Source organism: Rattus rattus, chromosome 6 (assembly GCF_011064425.1).
Source record: "Rattus rattus isolate New Zealand chromosome 6, Rrattus_CSIRO_v1, whole genome shotgun sequence".
NCBI classification, from domain to species: domain Eukaryota; kingdom Metazoa; phylum Chordata; class Mammalia; order Rodentia; family Muridae; genus Rattus; species Rattus rattus.
The window spans coordinates 84,927,768-84,953,352 of NC_046159.1; the positions used below are offsets into that span (position 1 = coordinate 84,927,768).

The 25,585-nt window shown below is 38.2% G+C and overlaps 1 protein-coding gene across 1 annotated transcript in view; it reads left to right on the forward strand.

Annotated features, from left to right (window-relative positions):
- Positions 1-25,585, forward strand: part of Pde1c (phosphodiesterase 1C) — a 92,268-nt gene that overhangs the window by 41,252 nt on the left and 25,431 nt on the right. Inside the window, exons 13-14 of the mRNA XM_032906437.1 lie at positions 5,813-6,040; positions 9,726-9,803. Coding sequence (XP_032762328.1) covers positions 5,813-6,040; positions 9,726-9,803 — 306 coding nt within the window. The remainder of the gene's footprint in view (positions 1-5,812; positions 6,041-9,725; positions 9,804-25,585) is intronic.

Genomic DNA, 25,585 nt, shown 5'->3' on the forward strand with positions numbered 1-25,585 from the left:
AAGTTAACATTTTGAATAATTTTCTGAGTCAAGTATCATTTCCACCCTAAAATTTGTGGATATAACAGTTGATCAGTATTGTCTGTATTTATTAATTTCTGTCTAATATTTAATCCTTTTTACATATTCATTTTCTACTAATGGAATATGTTTAGTCCACAAATGCTGGACTATTTAAAGTATCTATGTAGACAAGAATAAAATCATTCTAACCTACACAAATGTCAGTAACTCTTACTGATGCTCTGAACCAATCTAGTTTTGCTCAGTTCTGTATACACATAGTCAATTTTCCCCCCACAAATAAATATTATAATGAAATGTCATTTACATTCTATTGGTTTTTCCCACCTGGGCATTTTATCCTGATGTTGACTATTCAAATGTAATGTTGTCTGAGATACAATCATTGCTATCCCTTCATTGCTGAATGTTAGAGTTCCAGGTAATTACTGTATGTAATGCCATTATAAATATGAAAGTTTAATAGACTCCATGGGATTCTTACATCAAAAGAGACAAGAACTTTAAATCTTTTGAAACCAAATTCCACTCTGGCCTTTTCTTAAAACCAAAGTTTCTCTCTCAGATGTAAGAACAGTGAAACTGTCTATTTCTCTCCATTAGGATAGCCACATTCTTATTGTTGAGTCAATATGTTTTACATATTAAGGAAAATATTTTAGTTGAATAGTATCTTGCACTTTCTGCCAAACCCCAGTCTGTCATGTTTCATTGACTTTGCTGAGTTTCTATTATATCACCTACATCTACTCTCCCACAAACTGGCTTTAAGTTTCTATATTGGACAGTGAGTTTCAATAAACGTGATAACATATTCATACAACACATAGTGAGAATCTTTGCAGTTGTTGAGAAATTTATTTTTACTTATCAGCCCTTACTTTTGTTGAATAATATGATGTTCCTAGCCTGGTGATTAGAAGAGCTGGGTTGTTTCCCATCCAGCTTAGCTTTGTACATTTTATTTTAATTTTTAGATTTACTTTTGTACATGAGTGTTTCACCTGTATATATGTATATGCACTATGTCTATGCCTGGTGCCCTCAACGATCAAAAAAGAGGACCAGGTCCCTACAAACTGGAGTTAGGGTTCACTATAGGCTAATGTGTGGTCCTCTGTGAGAGAAGCAAGTGCTTTCAACTCATGAGCCAACTTTCCAGCCCAGCGCATTATTTTTAAATATTTGCCTCCACTTTTATCTTTAACATTTATTTCTTTTTAAAAAAATAAGCTTTGTACTTTTATTGTGTATCATTGACACATTTTCCTCAATTTGAATTTTTAATATTGATTGAAATTTTCTATCAGCTAGTGTACTTAGGAAGCTGTTATAAGAACACCTTATGAACTCATAGGCATGCCCTTAATGCCCTCCTTGTTTCTGTGTAGATTGCAATGCACAGATAATATACATATTTATATTGGCAGGTGAGATTTCTATCTCTTATCTCATTTCAAATTACCGCTCTCCTCCAAGTCTTTCTCTCCTGTTTAAGTCAGCAGTTCAGAGTAAATTAAGGGATAAGTAGTCTAGTGGCATTTCCACTATTGAATTTATAGGATTTTTGCTTAGGCAGGATGAAGCAGGATGGAGAAAGACTCAAGTGCATTTTTATGACTGTTTAGACATCCAATGTGAGAAAACCCAGATTGTACATGAGAAGTACAATTTACAGATCCCATGAGCTCTGCCATACCCTAACTCTTCAGTTGCTTTTCATTGGTTGTTTTCTTAATGAGTCACGTCAACCAATGACTGGTTCAACTTGTGACCCATCCCATGGGACAGAGCCAATCCTGACACTATTAATGATACTCTGCTATGCTTGGAAACAGAAGCCTAGCATAACTGTCCTCTGAGAGGCTTCCTCCAGCAGCTGATGGAACCAAATGCAGAGAACGGCAGCCAAACATTAGGCAGAACTCAGGAGTCTTGTGGAAGAATGGAAGGAAGGATCAAGGAAGCTAGAGAGCAAGGATACCACAAGAAGACCTATAGAGTCAACTAACCTGGGCCCATGGAGCCTCACAGAGAGGCTACCAACCAAAGAGCATGCATGTGCTAGACCTAGGAACCCACTTGTATGTAGCAAATATGCAGCTTGGTCTTCATGAGGGTCCCCTAACAATGGAGCAGAGGCTTTCTTTGACTCTATTACCACCCTTTGGATCCCTTTTCCCTAGCTGGGCTGCCTTGTCTGGCCTCAGTGGGAGAGGATTTACCTGGTACAGGGTTCATTAGTACCCATGGTTGGGGTGGGGTGTGGGGGCTTCCCTTCTCAAAGAATAATGGAAAGGGAAAATGGGGGAGGGAGTGTGTGAGGTATGGACTCAAGGAGAAGAGGGAGGCGGCTGTGTTTGGGATGTAAAGTGAATAAATTAATTAATTAAGGAAAAAGGAAAAGAAAAAAACCATGAAGTTTGCAGCCTACTAGTCAAGAAGCCTTGGGATAATGCCTAGGTGTCTAGATCTAAGACCCGCCAAACAACTTCTCTGTATCCATGCCACCACTGGAACATGTGGATCTGTGCAGATTATCAGTGTCTCACCAACTTCCTCATCTAGAATGATAGTGTCTATACTAATAAATTCACCCTAAGAATATAAAGGAGTTTGATTGCAGACGGAGAGAAACCAACCTTGTGGAGATGCCATTTTAGTCTTATGTGTGTTGGTAAAGCATCTCTCTATCTTCAGTAGTATCTCTGTGTACTTTGTGGTTGATGACACTCACCAAATTCACAGGCAGAAGATGATTAGACAGGCCGAAGAGCATTGTGGAGTCATGGCTAGAATTTACTAGAAGATTGTTGAAGATAGAAGACTCAAATTCTGACCCAGGCTCATATCTGATTTGATCATGATGTAATAAGAGCTACTGTTTGTTAACTTAAAATAGCTTGTGTATGTCAGCTGCACTTGAGCAAAAACAAATTTGTCCCCCAAATGCCTTCTCTCCTTCTCAGTTGTTTTCTCCATCTGTGGAAAATTGGTCTGACTCAGTTGTCAAATGAGTTTTTCTTTCTATGATAATATTTTACGGTCTTCCATAGTAAACTACAATTAAACAGCTTCAGATTTTATTTAAATGATTTTCGGCTTGGAGATATTTTGAGTGTTGGAAGTTTTCCATGTATTCAGTAATGAGTCTGTGAAGGTGGCCATAGCTAATCTTGTCTGACAGAGCATTCTAAATATGAATGGCACTGCCTCTCCTTGTTTCTGTTTCTCTCTGTCTTATTTTTCCAAGTTATCTTTAAATTCAACAAAATAAAATAAATATGATAAAATAAAAGCTATCACATTGGGGTTGGACAAGACAAACAAACAGAAGAAGAGCTCAAGAGAAGGCACAAGCATCAGAGACATACCTATTCTCATGTTCAGGAGTCCCATAAAAACACTAAACCATGAGCTATAATATAGATATACCTGGGGCAGAGCTGGGCAAGGAAAGTGCGTGCTGCCTCAGTCCCTGTGAGTTTGTATGCGCTTTGTTCATGTTGGTTTGGAGTTCCTTGTTTTCTTGGTGTTCTTCATCCCCTCTGACTCTCATACTCTGCCTCCTCTTCAGCTTGGTTCCCTGAGCAGAAAGAGAAGGGATTTGTTGGAGACATTCTATTTAGAGCAGAGTGTTCCAAGGTCTCTCACTCTCTAATACCTGGTTATGGGTCTCTATTGTTCCCGTCTGCTGTAGGAGGAAGCTTCTCTAATGATGGCTGAGCATGGCACTGATCTATGAGGGTAGTAAGAAAGGAAAAACAGACATCTTTTTATTTGCCTATATTTTAAGTTAAGGAATCTAATGCTTGCCTATTATTCCTTTCAGAATAGGAACAGAGAGTCTCTGTGCTTTGGTGTTTTATCAGTCTAAGGTGCTCGGTTACATTGGTTGTTCATGTAATCATATACATGAATGAAATCTTACTGCTTCATCAAGCTTCAGGAACATGTGCTGTATGCTATATAACATGCTAAGCAACTATGAACATGACATTTGGCTCTCTCCTAAAAGCACCTAAGATACATGGAAGTCTTAGTGAATGTCCTAGGAGCCCCATTTCCTTGGCAACCTATTGGGATTATCAACCCACCATCTTTTAAAGGGCATTCTTTCACTGTTTAGTTTACATTTCTATGGAAGTCAGAAGACATTATTATCATGCATATAGTTATGTGTACAGAAATACTTTTATACCTTTTCTTGTAAATTGTAAATACATCTTGTTGGGAAGAATGTAATAACACATTGAATGACAAATGCTTAGGCTTTACATCAGAGCTTCTTAGTGCTTGCTGTGTGCCAAAAATAAAGATTTGAGATACCCTATCCTACCCTATCCTATCCTATCCTATCCTATCCTATCCTATCCTATCCTATCCTATCCTATCCTTCTTTTAGAATCTGATTTACTTTGTTTGAAATGAGGCCAAGTCATTGAAGGAATGAATGAGTTAGCAAATGGATGAGTTGGCAAATCAGTGAAATGATAAATAAAAATCTCATGATATATTAAAGATGACACCAGTAATAAACAAGTACAAGAACTGGCAAAGTAAAAATAAAGCCAGGCATCATGAACACAGAATACTTGTCACAGAGCTGAGTAAACCCAACCTGGGTCCAACCAGGACATGGAGTACTTTAGCAGCTAACACCAAAGCAAATGTCAGATAAACGAACTCTCTGGTGTCCTCTAGATTAAAGCAATCATCCTGTATGGAAACAGCTCAAAGAAGAACACTAACTCATACCCTGTGCTATGAACCATCCTGTCCTGTTGTTTTGAACTCAATTCTTGCAATATACTTTCAATATCCTAAATTACCTCAGCCAATTGTTTACTTAATTATAATATTCTCCATGCTTCTGCCATGCTTGTCATTTCCCCAGCATCAAAAATTGTGCTTGACAATATGGCTGCTCAGTAAGTACCAGCTGAGTGAATGAGCCAATCTGTTCATAAATACTTGACCTATGCATTTATACTGTATTCTCATTAACTAGAGAGTCCATCAACAGCATTAAAAATAATATAGATACTCAGTAAATGGAAGGTCCCAGAGTGAGTACATGGCCAAACTGAAGGCTGCCCTTCTTCTTGAGGACAGTTAAGTATCTTGGGATGGGGGCTTGCCTTTAGCTTTCTGATGTTTGACCCAACCCTTCTATGTCTAACTTCACTAGCTGGCTTCAGTTTGTGTTCTTCTAATGATGGTTATTTTCCCCAACTTTTTATTCCATACTCAGTTGTCAAAGTTTCTGCTGTAAGTGTTAAAGCAAGCCTCATAAAATGCTGTATTTTCTTTTCTTTTATTCAGTTTTGTTTTAGTTTATTACTATGGCTGGGGAGAGAGTCTGTTCATGTCTCTCATCCTTCATTAAAATGTGACTGTAAAACAGAGTCACAGGCACTTTTTAAGGATTAACGGAAACAATCTTTGAAGACTGCTCACATAGTGAGTGACATGAGGACATGCTCAGCAGTAAGAACAGCAGTGCCCAGGCCATTATTGTTATACTCCTATTATCATATTCTCTAGTCCCATCCTCTAACTCAATGCTTTTAGAAGTGGCTTATCCTATTGCTACCTTAAATAGACCTATAAATCTGACTTGAATTAACTGAGAAAATATCCAACACTCTCAATAAAGCCCTTAGGTCCTGTCAGTGTACTGGTTCCCATGAACATCGCTGTTGATTATTTTTCCAAAATGGCAGCTTTCCTAATGGTAGACCTCTCTTTCTCTGTCCTTTGCCTTTTCTCATTGCTGTGAATGCAGAAGAGAAAGCCAAGAAGGAAGCTGAAGAGAAGGCTCGCCTGGCTGCTGAGGAAAAGCAAAAGGAAATGGAAGCCAAAAGCCAAGCTGAACAAGGCACAACCAGCAAAGCTGAAAAAAAGACATCAGGAGAAACAAAATGTCAAGTCAACGGAACACGCACAAGCAAGGGTGACAACCCTCGTGGGAAGAACTCCAAAGGCGACAAGGCAGGCGAAAAGCAGCAGAATGGTGAGGAGGGGCTGTCTGCAAAAGACTCTCTTTAGGGTGATAATGATGTGACAAACAGAAACTGGTGTCACCTTCCCTCTCCTGGCAGCTGGCATGGTTCCCATTTCTCCAGAGTTATAGTCAAGATCCCTAAGGTCACCCACTTAGCTCTTCCTTTCTGCAATAGTACACCTCTTTCTGGCCCTTCTCTGATGCCCTGGAGACTCTCACAAGTGAGGATTCCAATTAAATAGTCCAGCACAGCCTGGATGCCTATATTCATTGCCAAACCATCCAAACAAATATTCTATCCCTTTAACTATGCAAGGTTTCAGTGTGCAGGAGCCCTATTCCTAAAGTATGTATCTGTATATTGACAGAGGCCTAAGCACACATACTAGGTGACCAGTCAGCCTGGTTTGCTATAGATGAAGACTTTCTAGGGCACAGATTTTCAGTTCTGAATTGAAAATGGTCCAGGTAAAGTGAGGGCAATGAGACACCATGCTTTTCAGATAATTGATGAGTTCTTACATGTAATGAAGTGATTATTTATTAACAACTTTGCGTCAACCTCTATATTAGATCTAAAGGATTTAGGAATGGAAGATATGTGGCATTACGGGGATATAGTCACCCTCAATGTAATTCTAAAGGAATGTGCACACGATAGAGATGAGGGAAGGCAGAGTAGCAGATAAAAGGCCCTGAGTCCTACATAAAGAAAGACATTGTTGTTGGTAGTTGAGGTAGTGGGATGAGGTATCCTTGGAAGGAGGTGGTTTCTGGTTTTTCAGAGTTTTAGTTTGCGGGAGAAAGGCTTCAGAGCCAGACAGATTAAATAGTGTCAAGGCACAGAATCAGCCCCATTGTCTATGGATAGGAAGGATGTTCACTTCTGGCAGGTTACAAATGCCGGGCTATAACTATGTAATAAGATACCTTTGCAAACAGATCTAGACTCAAGTCAACGACTGTTAATTCGTTCTTCTTGGAGACCTTAAACTACATAAACTTTTAATCTCTGTACAAAATACATATAAATCCTATTCAGAACTTCATCCACTTGTGAGATTTCACTGATCATGGTAGTCAAGACATTGAAAGACTCTGCTTTAAAACACAAGGTTGATGGTATTGGAGGAACACCCAAGGTTGAACTCTGACCTCCATAGGTATGCATACATATGTGCATCCATTCGCCTACATGTACATACACATATATACAGGTACACATACAAATTCTAACATTGTAAACATAGTTCCATGTTACAGGTAAAAAATTGAGACCCAGAAATTAAAAGACTCAAGCAAGAGATCCTTGGCTTCTGGGAATCCCCATTTTCTGTTTCATAGCCAGCTCTTGTTATCTGTCAAGCCCAGTGCAGCTAGGAAGAGGAGGGGATCAGAGGAATGCAGAGCCCTGTCACTGTCCAGGCAACAGGGATGCTACATGCTTTCTGTAATGGGCCAGATGGTAAAGCCTTTGGACCTTACAGCCCATCAGCTAAGGAGAGCTCATGAACAATTAAGTGAAATTATAGTCCACTAGGACTTTATTTTTGGAAATTGAAGTTTAAACATGATATAATGTTCATGTCACGTGTTATTTTGAATCAACCCTTTGTAGATATAAATGTCATTCTTAGTATGTTCATATAAAACCAGGCAGTGGGGTCATGTCAGCCCTTGATATAATTGATGAGAGGAGCCAATGAATACAAACAAAATGAATAAAATGAAACCTCCCCCACCCCCAACCCCTACCCCTGTGAACAGGTTTTCAACTCTACAAAGAGTTAGAGGGAAGGCAGGACATTAGTTTACATTTAATACTTGAAAAACTTGAAAGACACAAATTAAGACCCTGAACCTTGCTTGGTGTCATAGCCATGTTGTAAAGTGGGAGGCAGTCTGCCATTTTCCTTTAAAATTAAGTTTGGAGTGAGAAGTGTAGAAGAAATCAATTAAGAACAACAATAAGAATGGCGGAGGTAGCTGGGGATGTGGTTGCAGCAGCCTGATTAAGATCTAATCTAGAGCTGCCTAGAAGGTGCCTTCATCCTGTTTGCGGAGCACCAGTTCATCTGCCACTGTTCCATGTACAGCCAGTGGGAAGTCACCTAATGGGTTCTGTTCCAGGAGTGCTAGCAAATAGGCATGAGCATTTTCTCATCTATGTGGGCCACAAAAGTATTTTCTAGGTTAGGATTGGAGGATATTAGATAGAGATTCCCCCTTGGGAATCTCCTCCTTCATTAAAGGAGTTGCTAACTTCTCTGTGAACCTTCTCAGTCCAGCTAAGTCCGGCTGTGTGCTGCTCCACAAACATCCACTGCAGACACAGCTCTAAACCTCCAGCTCAGAACAGCACAACAGGCCCCAGTCAGAGAACTTCACATGGAAAAGATGAACTATAGAAAACTGCCAGGGCTTGTGGCACTCCGTCCACCTCTAATGCTCTTAAACAGGGAAAGGAACTCTAAAGGAACTGTTTTTGGTTCGCTGGGGTTCAGAGGATACGAATCATGTCCTCCAGCTAAAGCAATCTTGAAAAGATCCTGAACACCCCTTCTTAATCCTTCCAGCCAATCTGTTTACCCCATTTCGGTCTTAAGAGTTAAAGCAAACCTTACAAGTCAGTTCTAACACGGGGATAACCAGGTTGCCTCGCAACTTGCTGACTCATGGTTTAGGGGAATACAGGTATGCTTACATTTCTAACTAAAGTACTTGATTCATACATAACACTTTAAAGCTATTTTCTAAATGAGAGATTGTGACGTGTAAAGATTGCCAGAGCAGGTCATGAGCATTATTCTTTGATTTTCAACACCTTTATGCCTATTTTATATCAGCCATGTTTTAACACATTTCTAAACTGCTTATAAATACCTCTTTGGATGCTCTTAAAGTCATCTTGTTTTCTCTCGTTCCCTCATCGATGCATTATATAAATTCTTCACATTTGTTTGCTCATATATAAGAGTAGTCTTTTTAATTTTTGGAAATGAGTTTTTGTCAGCCCCTTCAATTAGAACGGCACACGTAGAGACTGCTTAGGATAGTGAGCTCTGCCTTTGAGCAATACACTACAGGTTACATTGACCACGTACTGACTCGAGCGCATCTGTCCATTGGCCTACATGCAAAGTATTTGAAAGATGGCTCAGTGGGTAAGAGCACTGACTGCTCTTCCACAGGTCATCAGTTCAATTCCTAGCAACCACATGGTGGCTCACAACCATTTGTAATAGGATGCCCACTTCTGGTGTGTCTGAAGATAGCTACAATGTGCTCATATACAATAAAATAAATAAATAAATCTTTTTTTTTAAAAAAGTAGACATTATTATCCCCCTTCTGCAGATGAGAATCTAAAACATAGCTGTTAGTTAACATAATCAACTAGCTGTTAATTAGAGCTTTTATGTATTCCGGTTTCCCCTCCCTTCACAGCCTAACAATAAAACCGACTTGTGTTTCTTAGAGAAATACCACTAACTTAAGTACAAGCCTATTTCAATGGATACTTTAATTTTAATTTCTGACTGTAATCCAATTTCCAGAACTGATCAAGATACTGATACCAGGGTGTGTGGTCCTCATCCTCCGTGAGCTGTACCATGTCCTGTCCCCACAGGATTTTAAGTTTTTCTACCTCCCCAGCTGCACCTATTCAGTTTGTCACGCTTATTGCTTTCAGGTGACTTGAAAGATGGTAAAAATAAGGCAGACAAGAAGGATCACTCCAACACCGGAAATGAGTCAAAGAAAGCAGATGGTAAGAATGTCATTCTCGCCACGATTTCCGTAGATTGTGCAACTACTGCAAACTTGTTAGCATTGTGCCAGGAGGGAAACGGTGCTGTTAATTGCTCCTCACAGTCTGCCCTGAATGAGACCTCCGTGCATTTAAAGAGCCCTACCATCTCTGTGTAGTAAGTTACAAATTCCCACTGTACCTTTCCCTCTCTGGCAATACTTTCTTATCACAAGCACCCTCTATATGCCTCCTTTCCCCACCTGACAGTCTTTATTGCAAACATCATAAAAAAAACTTGATTCTAGACTAGCTGATTGTCATTCAGTAGACTAATACACATTGCTAATATATGAGCTTGGAAACTTTTTTAAATTGGATATTTTATTTATTCACATTTCAAGCTTGGAACCATTGGTGGTGCAACTAGAGGATGAAATTTAAAGGGGGCAGGTTTTTATAACCTGAATAATTGACATAGAGACCTAGTAGTTTTATCAGCAGCCTACAAGCTTAATCTGAACTGGTTCTGAGCTATTCTAATCCTTTATCCGCTTTCCAGCCACACCCCCAAGGTACTTGCATTCAGCCTCTTTTTGGCTTATTTTTCTGTAGCTGTCTGTCCTCATGGTGAACTTCCTTGGTGACCCTCCTCATGCCCAACTTCATGGTGACTGTCTTCTTCCTCCACTGGCCTTTTTCTCCTGGGCCCTTACCTGGCTCATGGCCAACTCCTTCTTCTTGGCTCCCTCCCTCTGTCCCCTGCCTGGGATTGGAAGTTCAGTCTTTTAATCTCCTCTTCCCAATCATTGGCTGTTCAGATTTCTATTAACCAATCACAGATAACTGGGTAGCATTCTTTATACCACATTGATATAGGAGATTCTTCAATATCCATGTTAATGCCCATGTCCTGACAGTAACTTGATCTCAGAACCCAGAAATCAGCATCTGAATATAATATGCAACATGAATAGTATATTTCTAACATTTTCAGTTCTCACATTTTTTATCTTGAGTAAGTTATTAATTTTGATAAAAATAAATATGAGAATCTGCTCAGTGTTGGGTTGGGAATCAAAATACGCATCCTTAGTCTCCACTTTTCACTGTTAAGAACAAGTCCTGAAGACAATGCAAGATCATATAAAATGAGCCTACAGTGTCATGAGTGGGTCTGCAGTGCAATGTACATCACGAATGAACCTGTAGTGTAGAGCTGCCTCATGACTGAATGGGCTGCAGTATTATAAATGGGCCTACGATGGGAAGTATAAACAACTTTCCATCATCTAAAAGCTGGCAGTTTTGCCTTTCCCTTTTGGATCTACTAGATGGAGACGTCTCCTTATATAAACTTCTTTGTTTTACCTGTAACCCAGTCTCCTTCCTGATCACTCTTTCATCCATGGGCATGATACTCAGATAACGTGAGCTTCTAGGAAATACTTTTTTATGAAAGGTGCATTTTGTTTCCCTGATGGCATCCTATTTGATGACAGACTGTTCTTTGAAGAACGAATGCTGGATAATCAAACTGAGAATAAGAAGAAATTTGAGTGCAACAATTTCAATAGTTAGGAGTGAACTTGATGAAAATACTTTGTATAGTTATGTATGAAATTCTCAAAACAATAAATAAAAGTGTATTTTAAAGAAAGAGAAGTTCAAAGTCACCCTTGGGTTTAGTACTCACCAGGCAGGACACGAGACACATTCTCAAAAGTAAATGGAGGCTAGAGTGGTAAGTACGCAATTAAGACCACTCGTTGCTCTTGTGGAGGACTAGGGCTCAATTTCTAGCATCCACATGTGAGCTCACAACCATGTGCAATTCTAGCTTCAGGGATAAGACACCCTCTTCTGGTGTCTTTAGGTACTGCATGCACGTGGCACACATACATGCCGGCAAACAACCATCCACATAAAATAATAAAAATTAAAAATAAAAGTTGGAAAGACAAGTGCTCCACTATGTTCATAGCAGCCTTATTTATAATATCCAGAAGCTGGAAAGAACCCAGATGCCCTTCAACAGAGGAATGGATACAGAAAATGTGGTACATCTACACCATGGAATATTACCCAGCTACCAAAAACAATGACTTTATGAAATTCATAGGCAAATGGATGGAACTGGAAAATATCATCCTGAGTGAGGTAACTCAATCACAGAAAAACACACATGGTATGCACTCATTGATAAGTGGCTATTAGCCCAAATGCTTGAATTACCCTACATGCACAGAACACATAAAACTCAAGACGGATGATCAAAATGTGAATGCTTCACTCCCTCTTTAAAAGGGGAACAAGAATACCCTTGGCAGGGAATAGGGAGGTAAAGATTAAAACAGAGGCAGAAGGAACACCCATTCAGAGCCTGCCCCACATGTGGTCCAAACATATAAAGCCACCTAATTAGACAAGATGGATGAAGCAAAGAAGTGCAGGCAGACAGGAACTGGATGTAGATCTCTTCTGAGAGACACAGCCAGAATACAGCAAATACATAGGCGAATGCCAGCAGCAAACCACTGAACTGAGAATGGGACCCCGATTGAAGGATTCAGAGAAAGGACTGGAAGAGCTTAAAGGGGCTCAAGACCCCATATGTACAACAATGCCAACCAACCAGAGCTTCCAGTGACTAAGCCACTACCCAAAGACTGTACATGGACTGACCCTGGGCTCCAACCTCATAGGTAGCAATGGACAGCCTAGTAAGAGCACCAGTGGAAGGGGAAGCCCTTGGTCCTGCTACGACTGAACCCCCAGTGAACGTGATTGTTGGGGAGAGGGCGGTAATGGGGGGAAGATGGGGAGGGGAACTCCCATATAGAAGGGGAGGGGGAATGGTTAAGGGGATGTTGGCCCGGAAACCGGGAAAGGGAATAACATTCGAAATGTAAATGAGAAATACTCAAGTTAATAAAAAAAATTAAAAAAAGAAATACATGACAACATAGGTAAACAGTAGAAGCCCTTAAAGAAGAACCACAAAAATACCCCCCCCAAAAAAAAGTTGGGGAGAGTGTCAACCCCTTTTACTGTAGCCACAATGATAACTATCTTTACTTTCATAGGTGAAGTTGGCTACTAAACTTCTCCTTTCATAAAAAAAATCAGAAAACTCATTCAAGTATCTTAACAATACTCACACTTGGAATTTCTCACTAACTTGCTCGTGCAACCAGAAACCCCTTGCTTAATGAGTGATTTCTCCTTGAATAACTGTGACTAAGAAGTGAATTGTGCAGAAATAAAATGCAATTTAAAATGAAGACTTCTCAGATATACTCTATCTATGAGAAAGCTTGACCAAATACCAGAGGCTCTTTGTCAGGTGTCAGTAGACCAAGTCAAGCAGTCCACCCCAGAAATACTCTGTGGAGGAACAGTGTCTCCTATAAACACAACACTCAGTTCTACATTTAACAACTAGCCATACTCCTCATCTGAGTCCTACAGCATAAGACTTAAAATCAAATCAAACCACCAATTTTTAATATGGAAACTTAAACTTCACCGGTGTGTAGGTGTGTATCATCATCATCATCATAACCACCACCATCACCATCACCATCACCATCACCATCACCATCACCATCACCATTATCACTGAGTATCAAACCCAGGGACTGTCTATTCTAGTCAAGAGTTCTAAGAATGAGCTACCTCCCGATCCTCATTCAGTTGTGCTTAAACAACTGGCATGATGCCATTACATGTGCATTATGGGTTAAATTTGATCATCTTCAAAAAGCCTTCTTAGTTTAACCATGCCCATAAACTTAATTATTCACAAGAATTTAAAAGAATTAAACTGATTGACACAGTCAAGCACAGTCTGACACACAGACCAAGTCAAGCAGTCCACCCCAGAAATACTCTGTGGAGGAACAGTGTCTCCTATAAACACAACACTCAGTTCTTATTAATTTGATCTGATGTCACAATGAACTGGTTGCAGTACACAATGACAAGCCCTGCCCTCTGTCCCTGGCATCCAACTATAGCACCAACCTACAACTGCTTTTGTAGGAAGACAGGCTGAGTAACTGTGTTTTTTATCCATTGTCACTGATTTGGCATCAGCGAGACTGAGCACATTAAGCTTGGGAGAATTGATGCTATTTTCATTCAAAATCCTTACCAGGTCCTAAAGCCACTTCTTGATGAAGTTGAAAGGAATTTGATGATTTTTCACTTACACTTTCCTTATGGTCATAAAGCAGTCTATTTAGAGAATTCATTGAAGGGAAATATACAGACCAGTAGACAATATGTAGGTCGACTTAAAATATGGAATTAAGATTAGAACTATTTCTATTTAATGGATCTTATTGTACTTGATAACCACGGGAGTTGATTGAACTTCTCGGTGATCTTCCTCCCATTCTCACTCCTGAGAAACCCTGGTGGCTGTGAGATTCTGGTTTCAGTCTTTACCTTTGTTTTGCATCTCCTAGGAAGAGTGAGCCGGGCCATCTTGTGTATCCCATGTCCTGATAACCAGCCCCCCAGCGGCATCCTTCTGCTCTCCCTTCAGACAGATGTGTGCCTATCTTCTTTTAGGCTTCCTTGGTTGTTTTCTTAGTCCTTGGACTTGATGAAACTTTGCTATCTTTAAGGCAGGTGTTCTCCGATGATTTGATTCTCTTGGGTTTTCTCGACCATATTGTAACAAATATAAATCTGTCTTCAGATGAAATGATGTGGAAAATAGGCAAAAATGACAAAAGTTTGGGAACTCTCGCTGTTGTCTGACCTTTTCTGCCACAACCAAGGTGATGCTGCAGCTGCAGGAACATGGAATCCTTTCTAATTACTTTAAAATTAGCAAATTAGTCCTCACTAGCTTGAGTGCTTAGCATATTCTCATTATGTGCACTATAGTATATTACACAATGACAAACATATTCTAAGGTTATTTTCTACAAGCAGCTAAGTCCATCTGTTGTGTTTTCTCTAAACAGGAAGGAAGAAAGTATCCCTTCCTTCTCAGATGGTAACACTATTTCTTACATTAAGAAGGTATCTTGTTGTAGCTTTATGTTTACAGAGAGAGGGAGTAGACTTATTTCTTTAATAAATGAATTACTCTTAGCACGAGAATCCAGCATCCTTCTGGATTGAGAGAGCAAACATCTGGAGTGCTCTGGGTACCAATTAAGATGAATCATCATGACAACACATGTTCTGATTAGTATCCTATTCCCTTAGCCATTTGTCCATGGAAGCTTCTTTGACCTAATTAAACATACGGCCAGTAAATGGAGGCTGTGCCACAGCATGAAATACTTTGTTTCTGAAAACATTTTACAGCCCTGTTCTCTCAAGAACTTTAGCCAATGTGTAAATACATTCCAATGTCCCTGTCATTGAATGGAGAAAACGGCAATGTTATTGGAGGTACTTGCTATGCATCAGGACAATGCTCCACTAACAAGACTCTCCTGGGCTGTGTGGCCTAAACATTTTTGTTTATATACCTCAAATAGATTATTTTGGAATCTATTCTGTACATTGGCCAAATATTAAGAGATGCTGTGGGCTCAGGTATGCACAAATCTGTTTCTGTTGGGTTGAGGATGACTTTTGGGAAACCTATGGGCCAGTGTGTATATTGGTGAGAAGAGGTTAGGTGGAGACTTGCAAAACCTTTTAGCTTAGCTTATTTTAGATGGAATTCCCTCTTAGGATCAGGGAGCATGGGGCCAGCAATTATTCATAGCTCTAGCACTGCTGAGTCATGATGAGTCAGACCCATTGGCTCTTTTTGAACTAACATGCACCACAAATCAGTACAATATGAATATAACTTTATTTTGAATCTTTGATGGATTATGCAACAGAAGATAGCACATAATAGACATCTTTCCCCTGTAGAACTTGTGCTCTGTAAGTTTGTAACCATAGTGTATATACACTGTATATATGTATTGCATAATAGATTAGCGGGTTTAAAAAAATTAAATTGTGTTGTAGGATGGGAACTGTCCAACACCCTTTCATGCTTTTGTCCCAGCTACTTAGACTCCAGTCTCTTATAAAATAACTGTGTAGTGAAAATATCAAACAAAAGCCTATTGCCTGTCTTTTTGTCAAAGATAACATTATTCTTTTCAGACAACTTTATTTCATAATTATTGGTATATAAACTTTTATTGTTTCATTTCATCTTGGCATTTCATTACACTCTTGATATGTCATTATATTTGTTAAGGAACCTGGCTTGACAGAAAAAAATAAAAAATATATATTTACCTTTTATATTTTTAATTAAAGTATAATTTTATCATTCCCTTTCCTTTTCTACCTGCAGCCCCCCTCATATCACCTCCCTTTGACTCCTCTCATATCCTTCTCTAGACTCAAATTGATAGCCTTTTCTTTGATTATTATTGTAACAAATATATTATATATGTGTCATATATGCACCAATATGTAAGAACAACTTGTTGGGTTCATTTTTGTTGTTTGTATGTGCATGGTTTCAGGTAACAACTTTGTATTGGATCACTATTCAGGGAACTCATCAATGGTGGAGGCCAGTTCTCTCTTTTAGGACTCATTAGTTGTCTAGAGTTCTTTGCCTAGGGGTAGGGTCCCATGAGACTCTCCCCTTTTTGTGTTGACCTGTCTGTAGATATTATCATCATTCAGGTTTGTTGATCTATTCATTTCTAACACAGGCAATCACACTGCAGACTTCCTGAAATTCTGACCTTTATAATCTTTTATTTCCATGATGTCCCCTGAGTTATAGATGTAGGAGTTCTGCTGAAGATATATCTATTGGGGCTAGGATCTCCACAAACTATTTATCTTTGCATGTGTACAGTTGAGGTTTTCTATGGATTATCATTATTTTCTGTAAAGAGACACGTCTTCAAAGAGAAGAAATAGCTACATTTGCCTGTGGGTATAAAAATGGGATTTAGAATGTGGTCAAGGAATTATGGTGGTGTAGCAACAGTACATTCTCTTCTAAGATCCATGATCTAACTAGACCCAGGTAGTTGGCTAGGTTTCTATGAGCAGATGTGATTTTCCTTATGTTAAGTAGACCTCAAATCCACTTGAATAGCTGTCAGTGACCAACAACATGTGAGTGCCACTACTATGTCACAAGTTGGGTAGGACTATTTAATTTCTTCTCTTCCTTGGCAGCTTCCTAGTACTTTCTGGTACTACAGAAGCTAAACTATAGGAAGTAGGCTTTCAGGTTAGACACAGCTTGACTAATCCAAGTCCTGTGTCCTACTTATGTGGTATTTTTGCAATAGGGATTTATATTCAACCTCTGAGAAATATCCAGGGCAACAGCAGTAACCTATATGGCTTTGAGAGTCATCTAGACTATCCTCACCAGCCATATGAGAGGAGATTCTCGTGGCTAATATTGAGGTTATGTTTAGTCTATGGTTATCATGAAAGCATTGTCAGCCCAAGTCGCATCACTGTGCATGTGCATGTGCATGTGTGTATGTATATATGAACATAAACTGATTCCTTGAGGCATTATCAAACAACCTTGGTGCGATTTGTTCCTCCTTCTGCTTCCGTATTGAGCTCTCTCCTACTTACTCCCACCCTCATTTTTCCATTTTGCCGTCAATATCATCTGTATCCTGTTATTCCCCTCTGAAGTACCCCCATGGTCCCTTTATACTTTCCTACCTTCTGTGGTAACTTCATATCGTATACTAATATCTGAAGATTTGGAACTAGGTACTGTAGATAAGAGAGATTGTGCAGTGTTTGTCTTTCAGGATCTAAGTTACCTCATTCAATGTAAATGCTTCTAGGCCCATCCGTTTACCTTTGAATTTCATGATTTCATTTTTTAACAGCTGTACAGTACTCTTAAATGAATAGATACTGTGCTTTTCACTATACATCCATTTGTTGAAGGACATTTAGGTTTCCATTTCCTATTGTAAATAAGCTGTTGTAAATAAGATAGCTATGACCTTGGCTGAGCAAGTATCCGTGAAGTGGGATGTTGACTCCTTTGGACATCTGCCAAAGGCTGATGTAGCTGGATCATATCATAGGGTTATTTTTAGTTCTTTTGACCATTCTCCATACTGATTTCCAGTGTGGCCACACAAGTTTGCCTTCTGACAAACAGACACTGAGCTCAGTTATATTTTTATATATTTAGTATTGTTATATAAATAATATATACTGCTATGTATAATTTATATAATATTGTTATATTTATTGACTTACATCTGTTGAACCATCCTTGAATTTCTGGGATGAAGCCAGCTTGATTGTGGTGAATCATCTTCTTGATATGTGCCTGCATTCAGTTTGCTAGTATTTTATTGTTGATCTTGAATCTCTGTTCATTAAATCTCCATAGAGGTGTTTGTTTTTGTTTGTTTGTTTGTTTGTTTTGTTTTTAACCTAGTTTCAGAATTAGTACAGTATGACTTCATAGAATGAATTTTGGAGTGTTCCTTCTGTTTCCAGTTTTTTAATAATTTGAGAAGTATCAATTGTAGTTCTTCAAAAGTATGGTAGAACTCTGCTATAAATTTACCTACATGTGGCTTTTTAGCTAGAAGGCTTTTATTACTTTCCAGTGTCATCCTTTGCAGTGGAACTGCTTAAGTTGTTAATGTATTCTTGGCTCAACTTTAGTAGCTTTGAGAAATTTAAAAAATATATAAATTTCCTAACTTATTGGAGTACAGGCTTTTAAAATATCCCCTTATAATATTCTTTCTTCTTTATCCATCATAGTGTTTCCCTGTTACATTTTGATTTTGTTAATTTGGGTATTCTTTTTGGCTAGTTGGGCGAAGATATTTATCTTATCTTCTCAGAGAACCATTTCTTACATTCCATGATTCTTTGCATTATGTTCCTTCTTTCTCTTTCATTAACTTCAGCTTTTGTATTTATTATTTCTTGCCATCCACTGAGTTTGGACTTGGTTGGTCTTGATTCTTGTTTTGTTTTATTTTATTTTGTTTTTTTTTTTTTTTTTGCTTTTTTTTTTTTACAGCAAATTATTAACTCATTTATTTGTACTCTTTCTGATTTCTTAATGTATGCATTTAGGGTTATGAGTTTTGCTCTTAGGGATGCTTTTAATCTGTCCCTGAGGTTTTGTATATTCATTTTCATTTAACTATAGGAATATTTTAATTTCTTCTTTGACTTATTGATTATTTGTGAATATCTTGTTTATTCTCTAGAATATATGGAATCACTTCAATTTTTATATCTGTTAAAATTTGTTTCTGCCCCAGAATGTCTATTTTAAAGAAGCATCTGTGTGCTGCTGAATAGAATGTATATTCTTTGGTTGTAGTGAGAATTTTGGTTTCTTTTAAAACACAGAAATATTATGAGTGTGTTTCCATTTTAAACCTCAGTGTGTGATATAAGGATGCTTCAGATTGTTTGCATCAGCTGACTATGATTTGCATCATGCTCTAGCAGGGGTATAATTTTGCCAGTGGCAGAATGTCGGTGTGATTATTGACATTTAGAATTCTGGTAACTCTTCAGAGAGTATATAAATGCTAGGGACCAGAGAGGTACGGTCATTGGTGGGTTGGTGGGATGGTGGTTAGATGCTGTTGTTTGCAGTTTGTTAAGTAATGTGTGCAAAAAAGAAGAAATTAGATATTCTGACAGCAAAGATCAAACTTGTCCCAAGGAACTTGATTCCCCTAATCAGTAGGATGCCATCTAATGATAATGGTGCCCCTGCTATCCTTTTTTCTCTCCTGTCTAATGTTAGGGGATTGAAAGGGTGGAAGGAAAAAGAACCCCCAAAGTAGACATAAGTCAGACTATATTTAGTATTTGGATAGAATATTCTTTAGATATCTTTTAGGTCCTTTTGGTGTTGAAAGGTCATATAATTCTCAGGTTTCTCTGGTTACATTTTGTCTAGAAAACCTGTCTATTGAAAAGAATGGGGTGTTGAAGTCAACTGATATTATTGAATTTGTATTGTCTGTTTCCATTGCTATGCTTTTTATTTATTAAGTGTGCCAAAGTTGGATGATATGCTTTATATTGTAATTTTTCTTTTTTAGTTGGTCCTTTCACTAAAATGAAGTGCCTTTCTCTGTCTTTTCTGATTAATTTTAGTTTGAAGTCTGTTCTGTCAATTATTAGGATGGCAATACGTGTTTGCTTCCTCATCCTGTTTGCCTGACACACTTTATTTTACCCTTTCACATTGGTGGTGCCTATCTTTAAAGCTATGATAGATTCTCATAAACAACAGAAGGATGGATTTTATTTCTTAATTCATTCAGTTACTCTTGATTAGAGAGTTGAGGCTGTTAATATTAATCCTTTATTGAGGGTGTGGATGTTAGGGTTTCTTTTACTCTTTGAATGCTCTGTCATGCTTTACATTTCCTTAGTTATCATTTTTATTGTTTGGTTTTGTTGTCACATCTCTTGGCTCTGCTCATCCCACTCTTCAATTCATAGCATCACTCCCAGTATTCTATTTAGCATTTTCTTTAGGTATTGTATATGATTTCTTTTAGGCTGTGGAAAGTTTTTATTTCTTCTTCAATTGTGGCTATGTTTTTTGGGGGGAGGCATAGTAGTCTCCATTGGCAGTCAAAGTCTCTTAGAACATACAGTGCATTGTTCCAGGCACTTCTGGCTTTCAGACTTTTCCAATGTGAAATAAGCTATGGTTATGATAGGTTTTCCTTAGATGTAACATTTTCTTTTTTTTCTTATCCAGCATCCAATAATTTTTCTTTGATCTTTGTATTTAGTGTTTTAACTGTGATATTAAATTAAACCTTGGAAAGTTTGGTTTTTAGCATTGTCTAACTGGGATTTTGTGTACTTCTTCTATGGGTATTGATATATATTTCTTTAGTTTGGGAAAGTTTTATTCTGTGATCTTGTTAAAGATCTGGTCTATTAGATGGTTTTGAGATTCTTCTCCATTATCTATGCCTAAAATTTGAAGATTTGGTCTTAGTGTCCCACATTTTCTGCATATTCCTTTCCTGTTCTTTCTTAAAAAAATTTTTTTCTTCTTCACTTATTTGATATAGATCTTTTGCTCTATCTTTGAATCCTGATATTCTATCTTCTGCCTAATTCATTCTACTTGTAGGATAATTCCTTTGAGATTTCTTATTCAAATATTGAATTTTCAATTTTGTCTTCATTTCAGTTTATGCTCTCTTCAATATTTCCCTCTATTCAATTTTGTTTGCAAATCTTTAATTATCATCATCATCATTTCATTCAGTTGTGTATTTGTATTTTCTTGGACATTACTCAAGTACTTATTGCTATCTTTTTGCTGTTCAATAAGATATTTAAGCATGTGTTTTTAAAATTACTTTAATTCTTTGATAATATTTATGATTGTCCTTTTTAAGATCATGGCTATCATCTAGGTAGTTCTTATTGAAGAATACTGCTATGGTAATACTGTGGTTGACAAGAGCCATGCTATCTTAGCCATTAATGCTGTTTTGATGATTTGATCTGGGCATGTGGACTTTCTTTGATGTGTATCTGATGTGAGATCTGTCCTGCCTTATATTGAGCCAGTGCAGAAGTTATGTGGTAAAGCTTGGGGATGAGCTCTTTAATTGGACCAGGCAAAATATGGCACCAGGATTGGAGTTTGGCATATACACGTAGAGATGGCATCAGGCAGTGGTAAAGATGAGAGAGGAAGTGTCTCAAAAGTCAAAGATGGCTTGGAAACAAAGTAGGTTTGAAGGTCACAGACCTGGAGCAAGGCCTGTGGGTATGAAGATGGGAGCAAATAGATTGAAGGATAGGTAATGGAAGAAACGACTTACCAGGTAAGGATGGCATGTGAACTAAATGGCTCCTACGCTGTGGATCCGCATCTAAGCTTCTGAGGTGGGGAGAAGATTTTATGAAAAAGGTGACTTTTATTTTTTAACTAATATTGATACCCAGAACATATAAAATAGTAACAATAAAATACATATTTGTCTCTCCCCTAGAAAAATTATATTTTGTCATGTTCTATGCAAACAATTAGAGAAACAAAAGTAACTGTATTTCCCAGAGTAACTATTGATTTTTATTAAATCCTTGAAACAAACAAACGAACAAGAACCAGCTTCTTTTGAAATAATCTATACTGACCCACGACTGTCTACATTTTGAGTGCCATGTCTCAGCTAGATATGCATGATCTCAAGGACTGTGTCAAATGTGCATGCTCAATATTTATCTTAGAGATCTCATAAGAAGGAGTTCCTGATGGCCAAGTGCAGATGTGTGTGTTTCCACACACTACATTGCTACAATAAGTGATAATTTTACTGCCTCTGGCACAAACCATCATGAAGGCATCAGAATTCATTCCTTTTCTTTATCCATGTTGGAGCATCTAGTGATTTCCCAAATTAATAAATCCAAGGAAAGCATGGAAACTGTCGGGTTGTTTCAGGTCATGACTCCATGTCCCACCAACTTTTCAGAAGACCTTTCTTAATCTGCATGTTCCTGGGTCCTTCTTGGCTTCACGAATCCAAAGACTGAGTACAAAGAACACTGTCTTGTGTGCGGATTGTATGTTACCCACACCAGTGTCAATGCAGGTCCATGCAAGACTTACTGACCTGGCAGGAGTGGTTAGGGCCCTGCCATGGCATATGTAGCACTTTACCTAAAAGTGTGTGAAAACAGAAAGACACACAGACTCCTGTCAGACGGAACATGGGCAGGTAACATTCCAGATTTGCAAAGGAAGCACATGCCACATAAAAGAAGAGGGAAACAGTAAAGGAACAGGAAAGTTTAATGACATCACCATTTACAGTGGTGTGACGGCACCATGGATGAGAAAGAGAGGCAAGCACAAGACCCAGGATCTATTATGAGTAAGAACTACAGAAGTTTATTGTACTTGAAGTAAGACGGGACATTCTGTAGAACATAGATAGCCTAGCATGTAGATGACATAGGTTAGCTTTTTAGAAATCATAATCCTATGCTCATCTACCCTTGTTTATCTTTTTCTACCATCTACTGATTCATTTATCCATTTGTCTGACTAGCTCTGATAGAATATGTGGGCAGAGCATTTAGTTTAAACAGTACTGTGATGTTGATAGTATACGCAGTTGAATTAATTTAGAATAATTCTTCTATCACCTTAGCTTTTATTGAGGGTACAAGAGAAAATGTGCACATTGAAAATAACTCTTTAAAACACCTGCATAGCCTGAGACTAGAACAGTGAAATCTACACCTAGATAGATATCTCTAAAATAATGGATTTTTCAGTATTTCTTAGTATTCTTATTAATAAACTATATAACAAATGATTATTCATGTCACAGAAGAATATATTTGACAATTAAAATTGGGTATTAGGATTATCTTTACTGTTTATTCTTTCCATATTTTTTTATATTTGGAAGATATTTAAGTCACTTGCTATACGGCTTTGAAATTTTCATTGATTTTATATGGAGATAGCCATGGTATTTTCCACTTGAAAATATGGACTTGGCTGTTGAACTGTCCTTAGCCAACCCAAATTACATCTTTGAGTCTGTAAAATTGAGTCAGAGTATTAGAAAACAAACCCCAAAAACTGCTAAAAAAATGTTTGCAATGAGTTATGTTTACAGTGTTTTGTTTAAGGCCGGGGCCATATTCTTAGAACGTCTCCCTGGCTGAGGCTCAGCTGATACCCTGAGAATAAACAATAGGAATGATAAACACATTTAAAAAACTATACCACATTCACTTGAACCTTGACTTGTTTCTTTAAAAGCATGACTTTTAACCCAAATGGCTATAAGAGCTGAGCTCAGCATCAATTGCCAATAGGATGCAGAAGAAAGGTAAACTAGGCAAGGCCCCCATTTTAAACCCATCTCCCACTTCTGTAAGAAGTTTCTGAGATATCATTACCCACCACCATGAAGCAAGTACACTTATATGAATTCTTGTGTTATGTTTGTACTTTAGGATTCAAAGCTAACCAAGCTTCTCCTTGTGAGGCGTAAGGAGCAGGTAGGAAACACTAGCCTAAACATTTTCTTTAATCATCCTAAGATGGCCTAGTTTTTCCATTTTAGTTCATGAGTTATTCCTTTGAAAGGAAGTGCATTTAATGTTTTTGTTGGCCTTCAAAGAGTTGGCCATGGATTTATTACAAATGAAATTTAAAGCAAACTATTATAACTACAATTCAGTATGGCAACCTCTCTAATAATTTGTCTTCAGAGTCTTCATTTTTATATACTCTATGGTCTTGCTGATGTTTTCTCAATTTCCATTTAACTGGACAACAGAAATACAAACTGAACTGCGTAAACATACATAGGAATTAGAGTGAGGAGAAGCTCAGGTATGATTAACAAATCAGGGCAAAAGATGCCTTGTGGCAGGTGTCCCTCTCCAGAGATCAGCTGCACAGACTGCCATCCATATGAGACTTTCATATATGAAATATAAAATTTTGCCAAATCACACCATGTTATTTATGTCATGCAGTAAAGAACAAGAGGGTGGACAGAAATAGATGATTTCCTCCTCTCGAAGGGTCAAGTCTGTCTCAGAACATCACCCTCTGAGTAGCCCTAAAAGTGGACATCTTAGGCTAAAGCACCTTAAATAGAAATTACCCTAAGCAAGCTACGTGTTTGAGGCTGGGGTGATGGCCAGGGATCTGTAACCTCTTGGTCTTTTGGTGTTGATCTTATATATAATGATAACAAACTCACATATTGCTCAAATATACAAACTTTCTTTATCCTCACCCCTCCATATCTCCCCAACCATGGCCAAAGAATGTAAGATCAGTTGAGGTCTAGAGCCTGAGAAAACAGTCATTCCTTTGTTTCACACTTAAGCAATGACTAGAAAGGTCGGAAGATCTAGACTCTGAGTTCCTCGAAGACTCTGAGTGGATCTCTTTCCATCGCTGGAACAACATTTGACAGCAGGCCATTGATAACCCAGACTGCTTGCAACATTGCAGAGCTATCATACTCCTTGTTGATCGACCAGGCAGAGCCTGCTAAGTTTAACAATGGTGATTTTGAGCAAATTATTCTCAGCTTCCTTCTAACCAGTGTGCCTTATTTAAAACAAAACAAAGCAAATCCCTTATGCCATCCATCACAACCAAAATGAAGTTTGTAGAAGAGGACTCAGGTATATTTGTGAGTGTGAGGAGTACCATCTATAAGGAGTCCTGTTATGTATGACCTTAAGTTGACAGTGACAGGCCTGAGCACTAAGAAGGGGATCCATAAGGAAGGGGGGGGGGGAGGGGATGTTTGCCCCGAAACCGGAAAGGGAATAACACTCAAAATGTATATAAGAAATACTCAAGTTAATAATAATAAAAATAAAAAAAAAAAAAAAAAAAAGAAGGGGGATCCAGTTTTCAACTCCCTTGTGGGCCAAACTGTATAAGCTATGGACAAATTCTAATCCTCAGTGTTAGCTTTTGTCATGTCTCCCTCCCTTGCTGCCAAGTGCTGTCAATGGAGAGGGACTGGCCCAGGTTTTTGGGGTTTTTTGAGTTCTTTTTCCCCTATTATTTCTCCCAAATGGGTGCAGTTGCTAATGGAGGGTAAACATAGCAAACTCCAAGCCCTGAGTAAAGAGGAGCAGCAGGAGGTCGGGATCAATGGCCCCTGGAAAAGGGAGAATTGACTATAATTACAATAGATCAGAAGAGGCTGGCCTATCTTCCAACTAGTTTTCTGCCTAATTTCAGCTAAGTCTTATTTAGGAAAGTATCTTTAAATTTGAAGGGGAAGCTTTCCTTGTCCTGA